This window comes from Oncorhynchus masou, chromosome 1, assembly GCF_036934945.1.
Source record: "Oncorhynchus masou masou isolate Uvic2021 chromosome 1, UVic_Omas_1.1, whole genome shotgun sequence".
Classification (NCBI taxonomy): Eukaryota; Metazoa; Chordata; class Actinopteri; order Salmoniformes; family Salmonidae; genus Oncorhynchus; species Oncorhynchus masou.
In genome coordinates this window covers 41188195-41205045 of record NC_088212.1, presented here as the reverse complement: position 1 = coordinate 41205045, position 16851 = coordinate 41188195, and the positions used below count along the sequence as shown (strand labels likewise).

Sequence of the window (16851 nt, the reverse complement as noted above, 5' to 3'; positions counted from 1 at the left end):
AGAGGCAATTTAACGAGCCAATAAGCATCAGAATCGGGTTGAACACTGCGCAGCTGCACGGGGAGCAATAGGGCTACGGGACATAGCCGGGGTGAATGGCCACAGCAAATTAGACGCGCATTTAGAACTAGGCCAGACAATGATGTTAGAAAATGACATTTTATATAGCTATTATATAGGGTAAAATTGTAAACGTAGACTATAAGCCAAAATTAATTTGACTTAACACAAACCATCCGATTTTACAGGGCAATTCTCCGTCTAATTAGCCGTTTACTTCCACCTATTTAATTTGAATTCGTTATTTTACATGAATCGCAAAAAATAAAACTCCCTACATCTTCTCACTGGCAAATTCCTTGACTGAGACTTGTCAGCATAATTCTTAGTAATTCAGAATGTGAATGGGGACCCCATGCAACGTCACTTCACAACAATAAAACAAAGGTGTTATATGCTTGCAGCGTTTTTACGCACCTTGTGGAATATCGCATTGGATTTTCGCACGTTAGTTAAACACCTTCAGACAAGACCCGAGTTTAAATCAATTGGCTAGTTCACAATTATTAGCCATTACAACAAAATGCCAGTCAATACTTAATAATAGTGAAACATTAAATATTGTAAACACCAATCTTTAAATCAGATTCTTGTTTATTTCAATAATTTAAAACAGCCCTTACATGAAAATATGTGAAATAAAAACAAACGTATTCACAAGCTAATAGTCAAGCGTGGGGACATTTACAGAATGGCCTAATTTTGTGTTGCACCACTTTTGAGATGTGATAAAAGTCTGTACAAAACCTTAACTTCACCAACAACTTTACAGACCTAAAACAGCCTAACTATTGAGAAACACACTCAAACTTCAATTAATAAGGTATTCATTGTTAGGGGTGTATTGTTAAGGGTTTCCAAAGTTTCAAATCATTTACAGAGAAAATGACAGTAAGGGCACTAATCACATCTCTATTTTGAAGTTGTCGCTTTACCTTGATTGAGGGTCAGGTGTATCACTGGGTAATGAGATAGCTAACATGGTTGATTATGGATTAAGTCCGCTCACACACTAATCTAATGTTTCCTCATAGCATCTGGCCCGTGAGCAAGTGGCCCAATTACACCAAGTCTCAACAATTAGCTCTCCGTAAAATCTGATTGTATTGTAGTCAATAAGATGCTTATCAGATTTGGCATGTAGTCATCATTAACAGTAAATACCATAACGTTTTGAGGTCCTCCTGGACTGAAGTGGAACACCAGAATTATGAGGATTAACACAATTGCAGTAGGTAGGTCCAAATGTGAAGTGTATCAGGAATAAACTGGAATAGTTCTCTGTGAGGAGAGAGGGGGGAGTTCTTGTTTAGTTCCTGTCCCCCACCTTTAGTACTGTTGAGATGAACTGTTCCTGTAGGATCTCTTTGTCCAGGTTTCTCCCTGTAGAGGTGAAGGGATACAAAGGCCTTAATGAGTGAGGTACACATCAGAAGAATGCATTCATACACACTCACACACTTATGCTCAGACACACACACACACACACAGTGCTGACATATGAAGACTAGGTGGTTGACCCCAGGCTCCTCCCCCCACACCTGTGGGGACTGATCAAGCTCGTAGAGTTCATGGACCCCCTGCAACGTCACCTGGTGGGCTTTAGCTGCAATAGACACGATCACATGGGATAGCTTGGTCGCAAATGGGTCTTCCAAATGGACGAGCAAAGAGGCCTACAAACCTGACTCAGTTACACCAGCTCTGTCAGGAGGAATGGGTCAAAATTCACCCAACTTATTGTGGGAAGCTTGTGGAAGGCTACCCGAAATGTTTGACTCCAGTTAAACAATTTAAAGGCAATGCTACCAAATACTAATTGAGTGTATGTAAACTTCTGATCCACTGGGAACGTGATGAAATAAATAAAAGTTGAAATAAATAATTCTCTCTACTATTATTCTGACATTTCACATTTGTAAAATAAAGTGGTGAGCCTAACTGACCTAAGACAGGGAATTTTTACTTGGATTAAATGTCAGGAAATGTGAAAAACTGAGTTTAAATGTATTTGGCTAAAGGTGTATGTAAACTTCTGACTTCAACTGTACCTAAAGTGTCCAGAAACGAATACACACAAAACATTGAATCCTAACTTGAAGTTTGCTTCCATATCAAATGTTGCCCAACTTACATCTCCCATGAAGATCAACGGGCAGCAGGTAGCCTAGTGGTTAGAGTGTTGGACTAGTAACTGAAAAGTTGCAAGATCGAATCCCCGAGCTGACGTGGTAAAAACGTAGGTCTGCCCCTGAACAAGGCAGTGAGCCCACTGTTCCTAGGCCGTCATTGAAAACAAGAATTTGTTCTTATCTGACTTGCCTAGTTAAATAAATGCATGATTTTGATGGAAGTTATACTGTAAAATAAATGCACACTGTATTAGCACAAGGATGCCTATTGAAAACCAGTGACAAAGGCTGAATGTTGTTTCTCATTCAACCGAATGACATTCATGGGATGTCCAGCTTTGTTCTTGAATGCTTTTTCTCACAGAAGAATCTGGAAAGAAACAAGCAATTGTAAAATGGATCGTTTCTGATGTGAAAAGGTGAGGTTTCTTTACAACATTGATGTTATAGCCTTCACGAGAATCATCCGTTTCGGGCTCCCGAGTGGCGCAGCGGTCCACGGCACTGCATCTCAGTGCTAGAGGCATCACTACAGACCCTGGTTCGATTCCAGGCTGTATCACAACAGGCCGTGATTGGGAGTACCATAGGGCGGTGCACAATTGGCCCAGCACATGGTTAATATTGTTGCATTTTCTAAGCGTAAAAGCAACTGAACGTAAACTCGTTTTTGTCCTCGAAATGACGACTCTAAAAAGGACTACTGTTGCTTTATGGGTGTAATTAAAACTTTGATTGCAAGAAGTTCTTGGGAAACAAAACCGTTGCATGTTTTATATTGCTAAATAAAACAATCCTTTAATTCATGTCAATATAACCTGCTTGAGTAAAGTAAATCATAGTTAAATCGAACCAGCACATTCTTAACATTTAACAATAGTATTGTCACACCACATTTTAAGTGCTGCTGATGGGTTTGTCCACAAATTCGTCAAAAAGCTCAACTCTATCAAGCACCATAAATCAGCTGTGACGCCCTTATTTACCCCCCCCATCCTTTCTTTACCCTCCCACTCCCCCCACACTCCCTCCCTCCGTTGTATACTTACTTACAGCATTTCAAGGGCACTTGCATATATTTTGGGCATTGTGAGGAAGTGTTAAGGTTACACACTTTCTTTTTCATTTGGTCTAACACTCTCATTAGCATGAAAAGAGAAACTTGGAGGGAGGGAGGGGAGTTTGGCCCTATGGGGGCAGGACAGTGGGGCAAGGGAGGTTTAGCTAATTTGTGGGAAAGGGGACCTGGCAAAAACTGATGACAATGCAGACATTAACCCCCCCCTTAACAAGCCCACGCCCTGTGGTAGCTGTTGTGAGGAGCAAACAACATGACTGAAGACCAATGCCAAGCCAAGCCAGTCTCATTCAACTAACCAATGAGCACACTACCCCAGCATTTCCCCATATGATGGCATTTGAGGCAGGATAATCAGGACAGATGTCTTTGGGTCGTAGACTAAAAATTGATCCTGGTTTACTGTCACAAGCACAAAAACAGAAAAGCAGAGTGTGGACTTTTCACTAGTGTGTCAGCCCCTGAAGGCATTAGGGGACAAACTCTGCCCCAGGACTGTGTCTCCCTGGCCCACTGCATACAGAGCAGGGCTGGGGCCGATTCCACTTCAATACAGGGGATGAACTGAAATTCAATAAATTAACAAAAAATGTCCCATTATTTTCACCTCCTCAAAGGTGAAATATAATTGACCCCAAACCTGTGGTTGTTGATTAGACGACTGCTAATCTATTCTTTATAAATGCCAGATTGTGGGCCGTCTGTGGGGAAAAAAACTAGACCAAAACGATATTGTTTAAGACATGGAAAGAGTAGGCCTAGTCAAAGTAATTTCCCTTTCATGGATCATCATTGGCACTCATTACATTGTCTAGATGTGGTCTTGTTGCTTCCACAAGCTGTAGCTTTTCTGCCAAACTGTAAGATAAAGAAGCAACAGTGAGGTGTGCAGTGTTTCTGTAGTATCTTTGTTTACATGACAACGGACCATGCAAACACATGGCTTGTTCTTCAATCGGGAAGCATCTAACTGTGAGATTAATATGGTATTCTTTTTGGGAGCCTGTTAAGCATTCTGTGATGTTATATGGCTGCAAGAAGAAAGCTATTTTCATATGTCACTGTAAACGGCAATGCAGGTCTAGGGAAGATCGGATTTTGAATGAGAATCAAATCAAGTGTGTGACCCCACAAGGTTAAACAAGACTGTGTGTGTCTGTGTCTGTGTCTGTTGGGGCATATTAAGAGAGAGATCAGCTGTGGACCGCCCCCCCAGATCCTGTCCTGTTGTCCCTCAACCTCCCCCATTGACCCCACAAGGAGAACAAACATTGTACAGCAACTTTAGCCCTCTCTGCTGCTAGTGCCACACAAGTGGACCGGTGGGGGGTTTCTTCAAACAACCAGCGTGGGCTCTGGGAGGCCAGAGGGGGGTGGAAAGCCGGGGAAAGGGCCTATCTGTGTGGACAAGTGTGTTTAGATGACTCTCCTCAGGGATCATCACACACACACACTAATCCACTGCAGCTGGCTGGGAGAAGAGAAAACACCAGTGACTGCATTCATGTGAAGAGTGTGAGGAGAGGTTTACCAGCACTGAGTCTATTCATGTGTAGAGGTTTACCACTACTGAGTCTATTCATGTGTAGAGGTTTACCAGCACTGAGTCTATTCATGTGTAGAGGTTTACCACTACTGAGTCTATTCATGTGTAGAGGTGTACCACTATTGAGTCTATTCATGTGTAGAGGTTTACCAGCACTGAGTCCATTCATGTGTAGAGGTTTACCACTACTGAGTCCATTCATGTGTAGAGGTTTACCACTACTGAGTCTATTCATGTGTAGAGGTTTACCAGCACTGAGTCTATTCATGTGTAGAGGTTTACCACTACTGAGTCTATTCATGTGTAGAGGTTTACCACTACTGAGTCTATTCATGTGTAGAGGTTTACCACTACTGAGTCTATTCATGTGTAGAGGTTTACCACTACTGAGTCTATTCATGTATAGAGGTTTACCTGAGTCTATTCTGAGTTTACCACTACTGAGTCTATTCATGTGTAGAGGTTTACCACTACTGAGTCTATTCATGTGTAGAGGTTCACCACTACTGAGTCTATTCATGTGTAGAGGTTTACCACTACGGAGTCTATTCATGTGTAGAGGTTTACCACTACTGAGTCTATTCATGTGTAGAGGTTTACCACTACTGAGTCTATTCATGTGTAGAGGTTTACCACTACTAAGTCTATTCATGTGTAGAGGTTTACCACTACTAAGTCTATTCATGTGTAGAGGTTTACCAGCACTGAGTCCATTCATGTAATTTAAGTTTTACTGTGGTAACCCCCCCCCCAGGGAAACAAGGTCAACAATACCACCTCTGTGTGGGCTGCTACACTGCCCTGTTTAATATAGTTTGCTCGTAGAGAGTGATTTAGAATGGAGCTGAGAGTGGTGCAGTCCTGATGATTCAAAGACACACTTACTTTACTCCAGGGATGCAGATCCAGTACCTGAGATTGGCTATATTGTAAAAATTCATGAAAACAAAAATGGCTTTTTGGGCTGAAATTAAGGTTAGGGTTAGCAGTGTTGCTAAGGTTAGGTTTCAAATCAGATTGTATGACTTTGTGGCTGTGCCAGCTAGCGACCACCCGGAACAAGATTCATGACAAAAACGCTAACCTGCCAAGTAAAACACGGCTGATCTTTGGTTTCATTATAACGGGAGGGGAGTAGACGGTGGGTCAACGTAGAGGTGCACAAAATGCTTTGATATTTGTATTATAACATGCATATGCAATGAAAGCAACAATGTTGATAATACAATACCACTGCAATGAATAGGACTCATCTGTATTGTTATTAAACCCTTTATAAGATCCAGTCCACAGAGAACCATTGACACATGACAGGAGTTGTGGGAATGCTGTTCAGGTTAGCCCTCTATCTGTGCTCTGTTGCCTCTGAGTGCAGAGTGGATCCGAGACACACCCTGCCTTTGATACATGCAGAGTGTCCGCACGCACGCACACACACACACACACACACACACACACACACACACACACACACACACACACACACACACACACACACACACACACACACACACACACACACACACACACACACACACACACACACACACACACACAGTGGTGCCTGGTGGGGCGTCAGAGAGCAAGCGTTTGTGGGTAACTGAACACCGTAGGGTTGGGGGTTGTGTTTGTGTAGGCGGGGGTGTAGCCCTGTGGAGATGGGGGGGGGCTAAAATACAATGTCATGCCTAATATGTTTCATCTGTGATACAAGGACAAAGCTGGGAAAACATGCAAGGGGGATAATTGGGTGTGTGTGCTTGTGCTAGTTGTATGTGTTTGAGAATAGTCATAGTAATTGCCCTGTGATGTGAAGCATGGCGTTGTCTCCATGTCTGGGTATGTCTCCAGGTGAGAGTAGTGCTACAGTAGGCAATGATACACGTTCAATAACCCTCCACCGTTCAGTTAGGCCAAATGAACCAACCCACCTTGACTTAAGCGTTTCCAGAATCTTGACCAAACCATTTAGAGACCTGTAGAGGAAAGGAGATATGTTTATTATTACGCCACAATACCATCTATAACATATAGTAATCACACATCTGATCTGAACAATTAAAAATTAGAAATTGAAACAGATCATCACTTGGCTAATCTTTTAGCAGGACAGTGTATTTGTTAAAAAAAAGGTCTGTAAAAGGTGACTAGTTGTCTCTAAGGTGGTTGAGCTCCTCTCCAGTCACCAAGTCAGTCTTATTGATGATGGTCAAGTCTGCAAGGGCTATCTGCCTGCAAATACAACAGTAAAACTGATACAGTAACCATTACAAAGTTGTCTGGTGGAAACACTGGTGCTGGTGTTCCATTTTACTCTTCTCTGCACTCACCCTCTCATCCCCCCCCTGGGGTGGATGTGTATACTGTGTGTGGGTGGCATGGTAAAAGATGTGCTACATTCAAATGGGACCCCCATTTTGTTAGGAGAGGAAAATACAAACAGAGAGCAGAGGGTCTGAGAGTGTGTAGACATTCCTCTCTGTTGTATCAACAACATCACCAGGCAACCAGCGGACTGATGGGACAGTGGGTGTACCAAAACTAAAAGCCACAAACTGAGAACCTTTCTGGAAATACAACTGTGAAATTATGTGTTTGTATAAAATTAGGCATCGGTGGTTAGTAAGTACAACACATTGTTTCTTCTTGCGTTGACACAGAGATACAGAAAGGTAGAGATGGACAGACAGAGAGAGATACAGAAAGGTAGAGATGGACAGACAGAGAGAGATACAGAAAGGTAGAGATGGACAGAAAGAGATACAGAAAGGTAGAGATGGACAGAGAGAGATACAGAAAGGTAGAGATGGACAGACAGAGAGAGATACAGAAAGGTAGAGATGGACAGACAGAGAGAGATACAGAAAGGTAGAGATGGACAGACAAAGAGAGAGAGATACAGAAAGGTAGAGATGGACAGACAGAGAGAGATACAGAAAGGTAGAGATGGACAGACAGAGAGAGATACAGAAAGGTAGAGATGGACAGACAGAGAGAGATACAGAAAGGTAGAGATGGACAGAGAGAGATACAGAAAGGTAGAGATGGATAGACAGAGAGAGATACAGAAAGGTAGAGATGGACAGACAGAGAGAGATACAGAAAGGTAGAGATGGACAGACAGAGAGATACAGAAAGGTAGAGATGGACAGACAGAGAGAGATACAGAAAGGTAGAGATGGACAGACAGAGAGAGATACAGAAGGGTAGAGATGGACAGACAGAGAGAGATACAGAAAGGTAGAGATGGACAGACAGAGAGAGATACAGAAAGGTAGAGATGGACAGACAGAGAGAGATACAGAAAGGTAAAGATGGACAGAGAGAGATACAGAAAGGTAGAGATGGACAGACAGAGAGAGATACAGAAAGGTAGAGATGGACAGACAGAGAGAGATACAGAAAGGTAGAGATGGACAGACAGAGAGAGCATGCCTGGCTGCTTCATTGACCAGTCCCTCTGGTTTATCCTCTGCCGGATGCTGCAGGAAGATAATCAATTAACCAAAGGGAGTGTGTCCGACTCTCGGTTCTGACAATTCATCACCCTCCGGCCGACTGATGCAAAAGAAAGTGTAAGCCAGTTTTCACCTTTAACTTCCTTTCAAACCTGATTAAGCCCTGGGACTGGAGAGTAGATACATGGGCCCTTTTATGTTTTCTACAGGTTATACAATAATGATGTCTTCATCCATCTTCCAACCCCAGTCATACACTACCTAAACCTTTACACGGGTCACTCATCCTCATGTCATAGCTGACACAAAACGTGACGACACAAAAATGAACAGAGGAACTTGAGCAAAACTCATCTATCCAACCTGTGATAGCAGAAAGAAAATCACCGGTTGAAACACTTTGAAACCACGTGAGATAAATCAGATTGACCTTTTCTATGAGTTCTGCCACTGTGTCAGGGATGAGGCGAGCGCTGGTTCCATCCCCTGAGTGAAATATGTAATAACAGAGGGACTAGGGATTCTAACCTCGTCTCCTGACCCCTACACGTCAACCTGTCAGTGGATGTCCCTCAGCTACGGCCTGTTTTGTATTTATTTTACCTTTATTTAACTAGGCAAGTCAGTTAAGAACAAATTCTTATTTTCAATGACGGCCTAGGAACCGTGGGTTAACTGCCTTGTTCAGGGGCAGAATGACAGATTTGTACCTTGTCAGCTAAGGGATTTGAACCTTTTGGTTACTCGTCAAATGCTCTAACCACTAGGCTACGCTGCCGCCCTGCTGCTGCATAGCGAGTGATGGAAAACAAAAATGAAATGTAATGATCACCACTATTATATCATCTTCCTCCATCACTGTAAACATGCTGGCCAATACCAGGACACCCTGGGGCCTGGTGGTGAGTGAGAGGCCTGGGACTTGAGTTCCCACCCGCCCCAAGTCAGATTAGTATTTCAGGGGGTAGAGGAGCGTAGAGGGGGTATGACCGTCCTATTAGAGTGATCTGCTCTGATATCAATTACCCCTTCAGTTTCGATCAGCCTCAGCCCCCCTGTGTCACTTGGCCTGTTCATCCCTATAGTGTTTGAGTTGGGGAGGGTGGTGTGCATGTAGGGGGTTTGCAACGCTCTATACACAACTTGCAGTCAAGAAAAGATAGTTTGACAGATTGAGGATGTTGTGCGATTTCAACTTTGACATATTACAATAAACAGGAAATGACCCTTGACATGGAGCTTTTGAGAAATAACATTTCTATATTCCTGCCTGAGGATTTCTATCAAAATGAACATCTTCCCGGTGTGACGTTCAGGAGAATGTAGAGTAATAAAGACAAATGAACACTGATGCAGCCATGTTTGAATGTGCTTTTGCCTGTATTCTGTATGTTGCGTGGATGACTGTGGCTATACCTGTAAACAGACATAACCAGAAAAGGCAATGAGAGGGCTTGTACACACTCTAAAAATTATGAACTCTGACACTGCAGCCTTTTGGTGTTTGGTTCAGCCTGTGTGTTTAAGTCACTTTCTCTGAGGGTTTTCCAAGTATTCTGTCATAACAGAAGGAACAGCTGAGTATTCCTCCTGGGCAGTGGACATTCCAAACATTTTCTCTGTTCTACAACAAGAGAAAAAAACCTTAGGAGAGCATCCCATGCACCACCGGTCCAGCCTCTTCCTCAATGGGAGGGGCCAGCCCCCTGGGACATCTCTGATTGACAGGCCCGTCTGTGCCAATGACAGCCCTGTCTCAGTCAATAACAAGCCTATCTCAGCCAATGACACAGTGGAGGAGTGAGGCGAGTCCCGGTCTGAACACGCTCTGTCAGGCCCGTGTGTGTGGACCAGTGGGCTGTGGCTGGCTGCATCCCTGGACCACTGACACCTGTCACTTATTGACAAACTCCAGTCGTCACAGGGCTCTCCCTGTAATGGCCTCCTATTGATTTCCTTTTCCCCCTGAATCCCTGGCTAAATGTTTACGGCCTGATGGCTTCCCTGTCCTGATTGAAATAGGCGGTTCAGATATCAACCCCCCCAATCCAGAGGATGATGCGTTTCCCTAGAACCTATAGATGACCCGCCGCTGTTTTCGCTCTCCACTACTTCCCCAGCATGATTCTCCCTTCGGGCGGTCAATGCCAGGGAATAGAGGGTATGTCATGGGTAATGTAAGGAGACAAGCCTTATAACCAGAAGTGAAAATGCTAAACTAACCAAGCACATCCACTTTTAAGGTAATACATTGTAATGTAAGCGACAAACCTGTGAGGGTTTGTTTGTTATTTGTTTTGAACAATGGGTGTAATCTCTATTGTCTCTAGAGGAAATGAACATTGAGATTAGGAATACTGAATATATCTATTAATCAATATGAAGTTCTACATGTCCATACAGATTTGAAAGCTACTGTGATGTAAAGTGGCAATATTTCTTATTGTTAGAATATATATACATACTTGACGGAGCAGCAGAGGCAGCCGTTCCTGACCTCCAGCCATTCCTCATACAGCTCTCCTGCATGGCTCACAGCTAGAGACTTCTCCAGAGCGCCTCCTACAGGACAGATGAGGGACAACAATATTATCAGAGCAGTAAACATGTTATATTTGACATAGAACCATAGCATACAACAGAACACATCAGCTTGAGAAACATTCATTTGGCATAGTAAAAAAATGAAATATGGTCAAAATGTAGGCAAAACATTTTTGTTTAGACGCACTACTACTTGCACCTGATAAAACACGTGTATGTTCAAAGCACAAATCTGTTGTTACTCAGCTATAACCTTATAGCGTTCCATTGAACGAGTCCACACACAGATATTGTAGGCTTATTTCATGATAATTGACAGCCAGACTAAACTACATGAACATATTACCTCAATTACCTCGACTAACCAGTGCCCCCGCACATTGACTCTGTATCGGTACGCCCTGTATAGAGCATCTTTGAACTTTAATTTGATTATCAAGTGAGGCTGTACATGACCTTGCAGCAGCTCAAGAGTTTCATCTATATATTTGAACCAAGCTCTTTTCTGCTCCCTAGAGCACTTAACCCTGTGGTACAACCAATAAAAGACAATGCACACCCTTGAACACACTGCCTTCGGGAAAACAGCTGTAATGAAGCAACAAGTAATTGTGTACCTTCCCCAAAAAATAGATGGACAACATTACCACAAAAGTGAACATACCTTCTCCAAATTCATTGAGTATGACAGCGATTCTCTTATTGTGTTGCTCCGTTAAAATGTAATTCAACAGCGTTGTCTTCCCTACACCTATATGGGTTATGAATTAAATATTATGGTCTGCAGGCGAGGTATGAACTCTATTCATAGTAAATCACTACCCATGGACATGGGGAGCTACCGGGTGGGCAGGCTTTTTGTTCCAGCCCAGCAATAACACACGATTCAACTAGGGCCTAATCAAATTACTTGTGAGCTAGACGGACCGGGTGTTTTAGGGGTGGGTATAATTTGTGTTACGTTCCAACAGGAATCTGTTCTAAAAACTTCGTAAAGTACAAGGATGCCAACAAACAACGCATACAACATAGCATGATCAATTCACCTTAGTTAACTAGCTGTCGAATAGGCATCAACTCACCACGTAGCTTATTCTTAATGTTTGTCCATAGGCTACCAGAGTGAGGACAGACCCGGTATCTTAATTTGCCGCTATACAACTTTTTATGCGTTGTTCGTTGGCAACCTTGTTATTTACAAAGTCTTTGGAAGAGATTCCTGTTTGAACGTTTCACAAATTATACCCACCCGTGTTTTAGTGCTAGGCTTGAAGAAGAAAAAAATACACATCATGTATCTCTCGGGGACCAAGATTGATGGCCACTACCTTCACACTTTTTTCTAACACAGCAGTATACATTGGGACTAGACTGACCTGGCTATCATACCGAGGTAGCCAGTGATGATGGTCACAGGTATCTGCATGCCAGGTGAGAGGCTTTCCTGATATGGGGACCAACTCGGGGCAGTCATCCTCCTCGTCCATTAAAACCTAATCCATGGCTGTTATTTTTTCAAACGGAACAATCTGTAAATCTGTACTGTATTAATAGCGTTAATAGCTAACATAGCTATAACTAGGGCTGGGCGGTATACCGTATATTGTGATATACCAGTATTGATGCAGAGACCGGTTTGAGTTTTTACTTTACCTTCTACACCGGTATTTGAATGTTTGGTTTGTTTAATGTACATTTTTATAGTTTACTTCGCTACTTGAGTCATCACTCTCCGCTCTTTCTCTTTGTGCCACCTTCCATACAGGAACGCATTTGATGTTCAACAACGAGACACTTGCGTTCAGTCTGCATGGTCAATGCGGCACATTGTTAGGGTTGCGTCAATTCGAATCTGGTATCAGGATAAATATGACATTGAGTCACCGATTGTATACTATGTATTTTTGATTAGCTAAGCAATAAGTGGTAAATGCAATTTTCGTATATACGGGCTCTCTGTCCCACCTCGCAGGGCAAACAGAGAACTGACTTGTTCCTGACAAAGATATTATGAATATACTCTGACAGAGGTAGTTCCTGCTTCCGAGCCGGCCTGTCAGAGTAGAGACTGGGCGTGGTTTAGACTCACCCAGCCTATCGTTGATTGTTGGCGTAGAGGCTGGTCCCAGCCCCCTAAGCGCTTCAGCGGTCAGTTGTAGCTGTGTAGAATATACAGTTATCAGGCACCTGGCTCCTGTTATCTAACAAAAGACCGTTTGTTCTCGCAACACTACGTTCTGAATGTCGCAACACTACGTTCTGAATGTGCCCCCCCAACTCATTGCACAGTTCCTACAACATCCTACAACATCCACAGAGTACGACCCTGCCTCACACAGGAAGCGGCGCAAGTCCTAATCCAGGCACTTGTCATCTCCCGTCTGGATTACTGCAACTCGCTGTTGGCTGGGCTCCCTGCCTGTGCCATTAAACCCCTACAACTCATCCAGAACGCCGCAGCCCGTCTGGTGTTCAACCTTCCCAAGTTCTCTCACGTCACCCCGCTCCTCCGCTCTCTCCACTGGCTTCCAGTTGAAGCTCGCATCCGCTACAAGACCATGGTGCTTGCCTACGGAGCTGTGAGGGGAACGGCACCGCAGTACCTCCAGGCTCTGATCAGGCCCTACACCCAAACAAGGGCACTGCGTTCATCCACCTCTGGCCTGCTCGCCTCCCTACCACTGAGGAAGTACAGTTCCCGCTCAGCCCAGTCAAAACTGTTCGCTGCTTTGGCCCCCCAATGGTGGAACAAACTCCCTCACGACGCCAGGACAGCGGAGTCAATCACCACCTTCCGGAGACACCTGAAACCCCACCTCTTCAAGGAATACCTAGGATAGGATAAAGTAATCCTTCTCACCCCCCCTTAAATGATTTAGATGCACTATTGTAAAGTGGCTGTTCCACTGGATGTCAGAAGGTGAATTCACCAATTTGTAAGTCGCTCTGGATAAGAGCGTCTGCTAAATGACTTAAATGTAAATGTAAATGTTCCTGTCTTCATGTCATTTTGTATTTTTCCACCATGAGAAAGGCCCATGGCCCTGAAACTGTTAACAATGTCTCAAGTCAGCAATGTTGCATAACACATACATCCACACAAGCCAACAGCAGATAATATTCAATCACATATATGATAACGGGCTATAGTGCATAACACAGAATCTCACAACATTCAACAATGTTGATTACAACAATGCTGTTTTCACTTTGCTTATTATAAATCCACTAGCGGTCTATAATGACACTATTAGTTTGTGTTTCTTACATCAGCAAACAGCTAGCTTGTCTTTTCTTTTCTTAGCAAGTTACCCTAAATCTTGCGAGACGCTAATTGTTAGCCGCTAATAGCTAGCTAATTAATAAATGTACTGAGTAAGAGACGTAGCTCGCTAATACAGCCTGATAATTCCAGTGATGGTGTAGACCGAAATCATCATCTTGTTTGTGCAACAATATCTTCAAAATCAAAGAGGAATATGCAAAGCAAGAATATGTTAGCTACAATCAGTAGCTAAGAGAAAACACGCAACGTAGCCAAACGCTTATAGGGTCCACTAGGAAACACTTTAGTTCCTATCCTGTCACAATAACTCCTCCTTGGCATTTTAATTCATTGTCATCTCAAACAACACTGTATTCAGAGTGCCCACTATTATATTCTAACTACAGAATTAGAATGGTCATTCTATTTTCATGATTCCAAATGTTTTGCTCTAATGGGCAAGTCAAATCGCAATTGCAACATTTGGTCCTAGATGCTTTGTCCATATCGTGCAGCCCTATGTGGCAGTGTAAATATTCTCTCAATTGAGCAGCGGTGTAAAGTACTTAAGTAAAAATACTTTCAAGTACTAAGTCAAATCAAATCAAAATGTATTTGTCACATACACATGGTTAGCAGACGTTAATGCAAGTGTAGCGAAATGCTTGTGCTTCTAGTTCCGACAATGCAGTAATAACCAACAAGTAATCTAACTAACAATTCCAAAACTACTGTCTTATACACACAAGTGTAAGGGGATAAAGAATATGTACATAAAGATATATGAATGAGTGATGGTACAGAGCAGCATAGGCAAGATACAGTAGATGGTATCGAGTACAGTATATACATATGAGATGAGTATGTAAACAAAGTGGCATAGTTAAAGTGGCTAGTGATACATGTATTACATAAAGATGCAGTAGATGATATAGAGTACAGTATATACGTATACATATGAGATGAATAATGTAGGGTATGTAAACATTATATTAGGTAGCATTGTTTAAAGTGGCTAGTGATATATTTTACATAATTTCCCATCAATTCCCATTATTAAAGTGGCTGGAGTTGAGTCAGTGTGTTGGCAGCAGCCACTCAATGTTAGTGGTGGCTGGTTAAAACCTGTTGATGCTCTGGGGGCGCTATTTCATTTTTGGATGAAAAACGTTCCCGTTTTAAACAAGATATTTTGTCACAAAAAGATGCTCGACTATGCATATAATTGATAGCTTTCGAAAGAAAACACTCTGACGTGTCCAGAACTACCAAGTTATTTTCTGTGCGTGCCCTAGAACGTGAGCTTCAGGCAAAACCAAGATGAGACGGCATCCAGGAAATGAGCAGGATTTTTGAGGCTCTGTTTTCCATTGTCTCCTTATATGGCTGTGAATGCGAGAGGAATGAGCCTGCCCTTTCTGTCGTTTCCCCAAGGTGTCTGCAGCATTGTGACGTATTTGTAGGCAGATCATTGGAAGATTGCCCATAAGAGACCACATTTACCAGGTGTCCGCCCGGTGTCCTGCGGCGAAATTGGTGCGCAAAAGTCACCTGCCAGTATTTTTCCATGGGATACAGAGGAAAGCAAGCTTCCACGAACTGCATATCAATGAAGAGATATGTGAAAAAACACCTTGAGGATTGATTCCAAACAACGTTTGCCATGTTTCGGTCGATATTATGTAGTTAATCCGGAAAAAGTTTTACGTTGTAGGTGACTGAATTTTCGGTTCGTTTCGGTAGCCAGACGCAATGTAGAAAACGGAACGATTTCTCCTACACACAGACGCTTTCAGGAAAAACTGCGCATTTGGTATGTAACTGAGAGTCTCCTCATTGAAAACATCAGAAGCTCTTCAAAGGTAAATTATTTTATTTATTTGGTTATCTGGTTTTTGTGAAAATGTTGCGTGCTAAATGCTACTCAAAATGCTATGCTAGCTTTGCATACTCTTACACAAATTAGTCAATTTCTATGGTTCAAAAGCATATTTTGAAAATCTGAGATGACAGTGTTGTTAAGAAAAGGCTAAGCTTGAGAGCAGACGCATTATTTTCATTTTATTTGCGATTTTCAGAAATCGTTAACGTTGCGTTATGCTAATGAGCCTGAGGCTTTAGTCACGATCCCGGATCCGGGATGGGGAGTTTCAAGAAGTTTAACAGCCTGATGGCCTTGAGATAGAAGCTGTTTTTCAGTCTCTCGGTCCCAGCTTTGATGCACCTGTACTGACCTCGCCTTCAGGATGATAGCGGGGTGAACAGGCAGTGGCTCGGGTGGTTGTTGACCTTGATGATCTTTATGGCCTTCCTGTAACATCGGGTGGTGTAGGTGTCCTGGAGGGCAGGTAGTTTGCCCCCGGTGATGCTTTGTGCAGACCTCACTACCCTCTGGAGAGCCTTACGGTTGTGGGCGGAGCAGTTGCCATACCAGGCGGTGATACAGCCCGCCAGGATGCTCTCGATTGTGCATCTGTAGAAGGTTGTGAGTGCTTTTGGTGACAAGCCGAATTTCTTCAGCCTCCTGAGGTTGAAGAGGCGCTGCTGTGCCTTTTTCACGATGCTGTCTGTGTGGGTGGACCAATTCAGTTTGTCTGTGATGTGTATGCCGAGGAACTTAAAACTTACTACCCTCTCCACTCCATTGTAATTATTTGCCTACCTCCTCATGCCTTTTGCACACAATGTATATAGACTCTCTTTTTTTTCTACTGTGTTATTGACTTGTTTATTGTTTACTCCATGTGTAACTCTGTGTTGTCTGTTCA

At 43.0% G+C, this 16851-nt stretch overlaps 1 protein-coding gene across 1 annotated transcript; it reads right to left on the bottom strand.

Annotated features, from left to right (window-relative positions):
* Positions 1-642: 642 nt before the first annotated feature.
* On the bottom strand, positions 643-12305 carry cbwd (COBW domain containing). The gene is given in 6 exon segments (XM_064971885.1): positions 643-1443; positions 6748-6792; positions 10740-10836; positions 11483-11569; positions 12208-12254; positions 12256-12305. Coding segments are annotated over 6 exon segments (492 nt in total). The 3' UTR covers positions 643-1277.
* Between the last annotated feature and the right edge of the window lie 4546 nt (positions 12306-16851).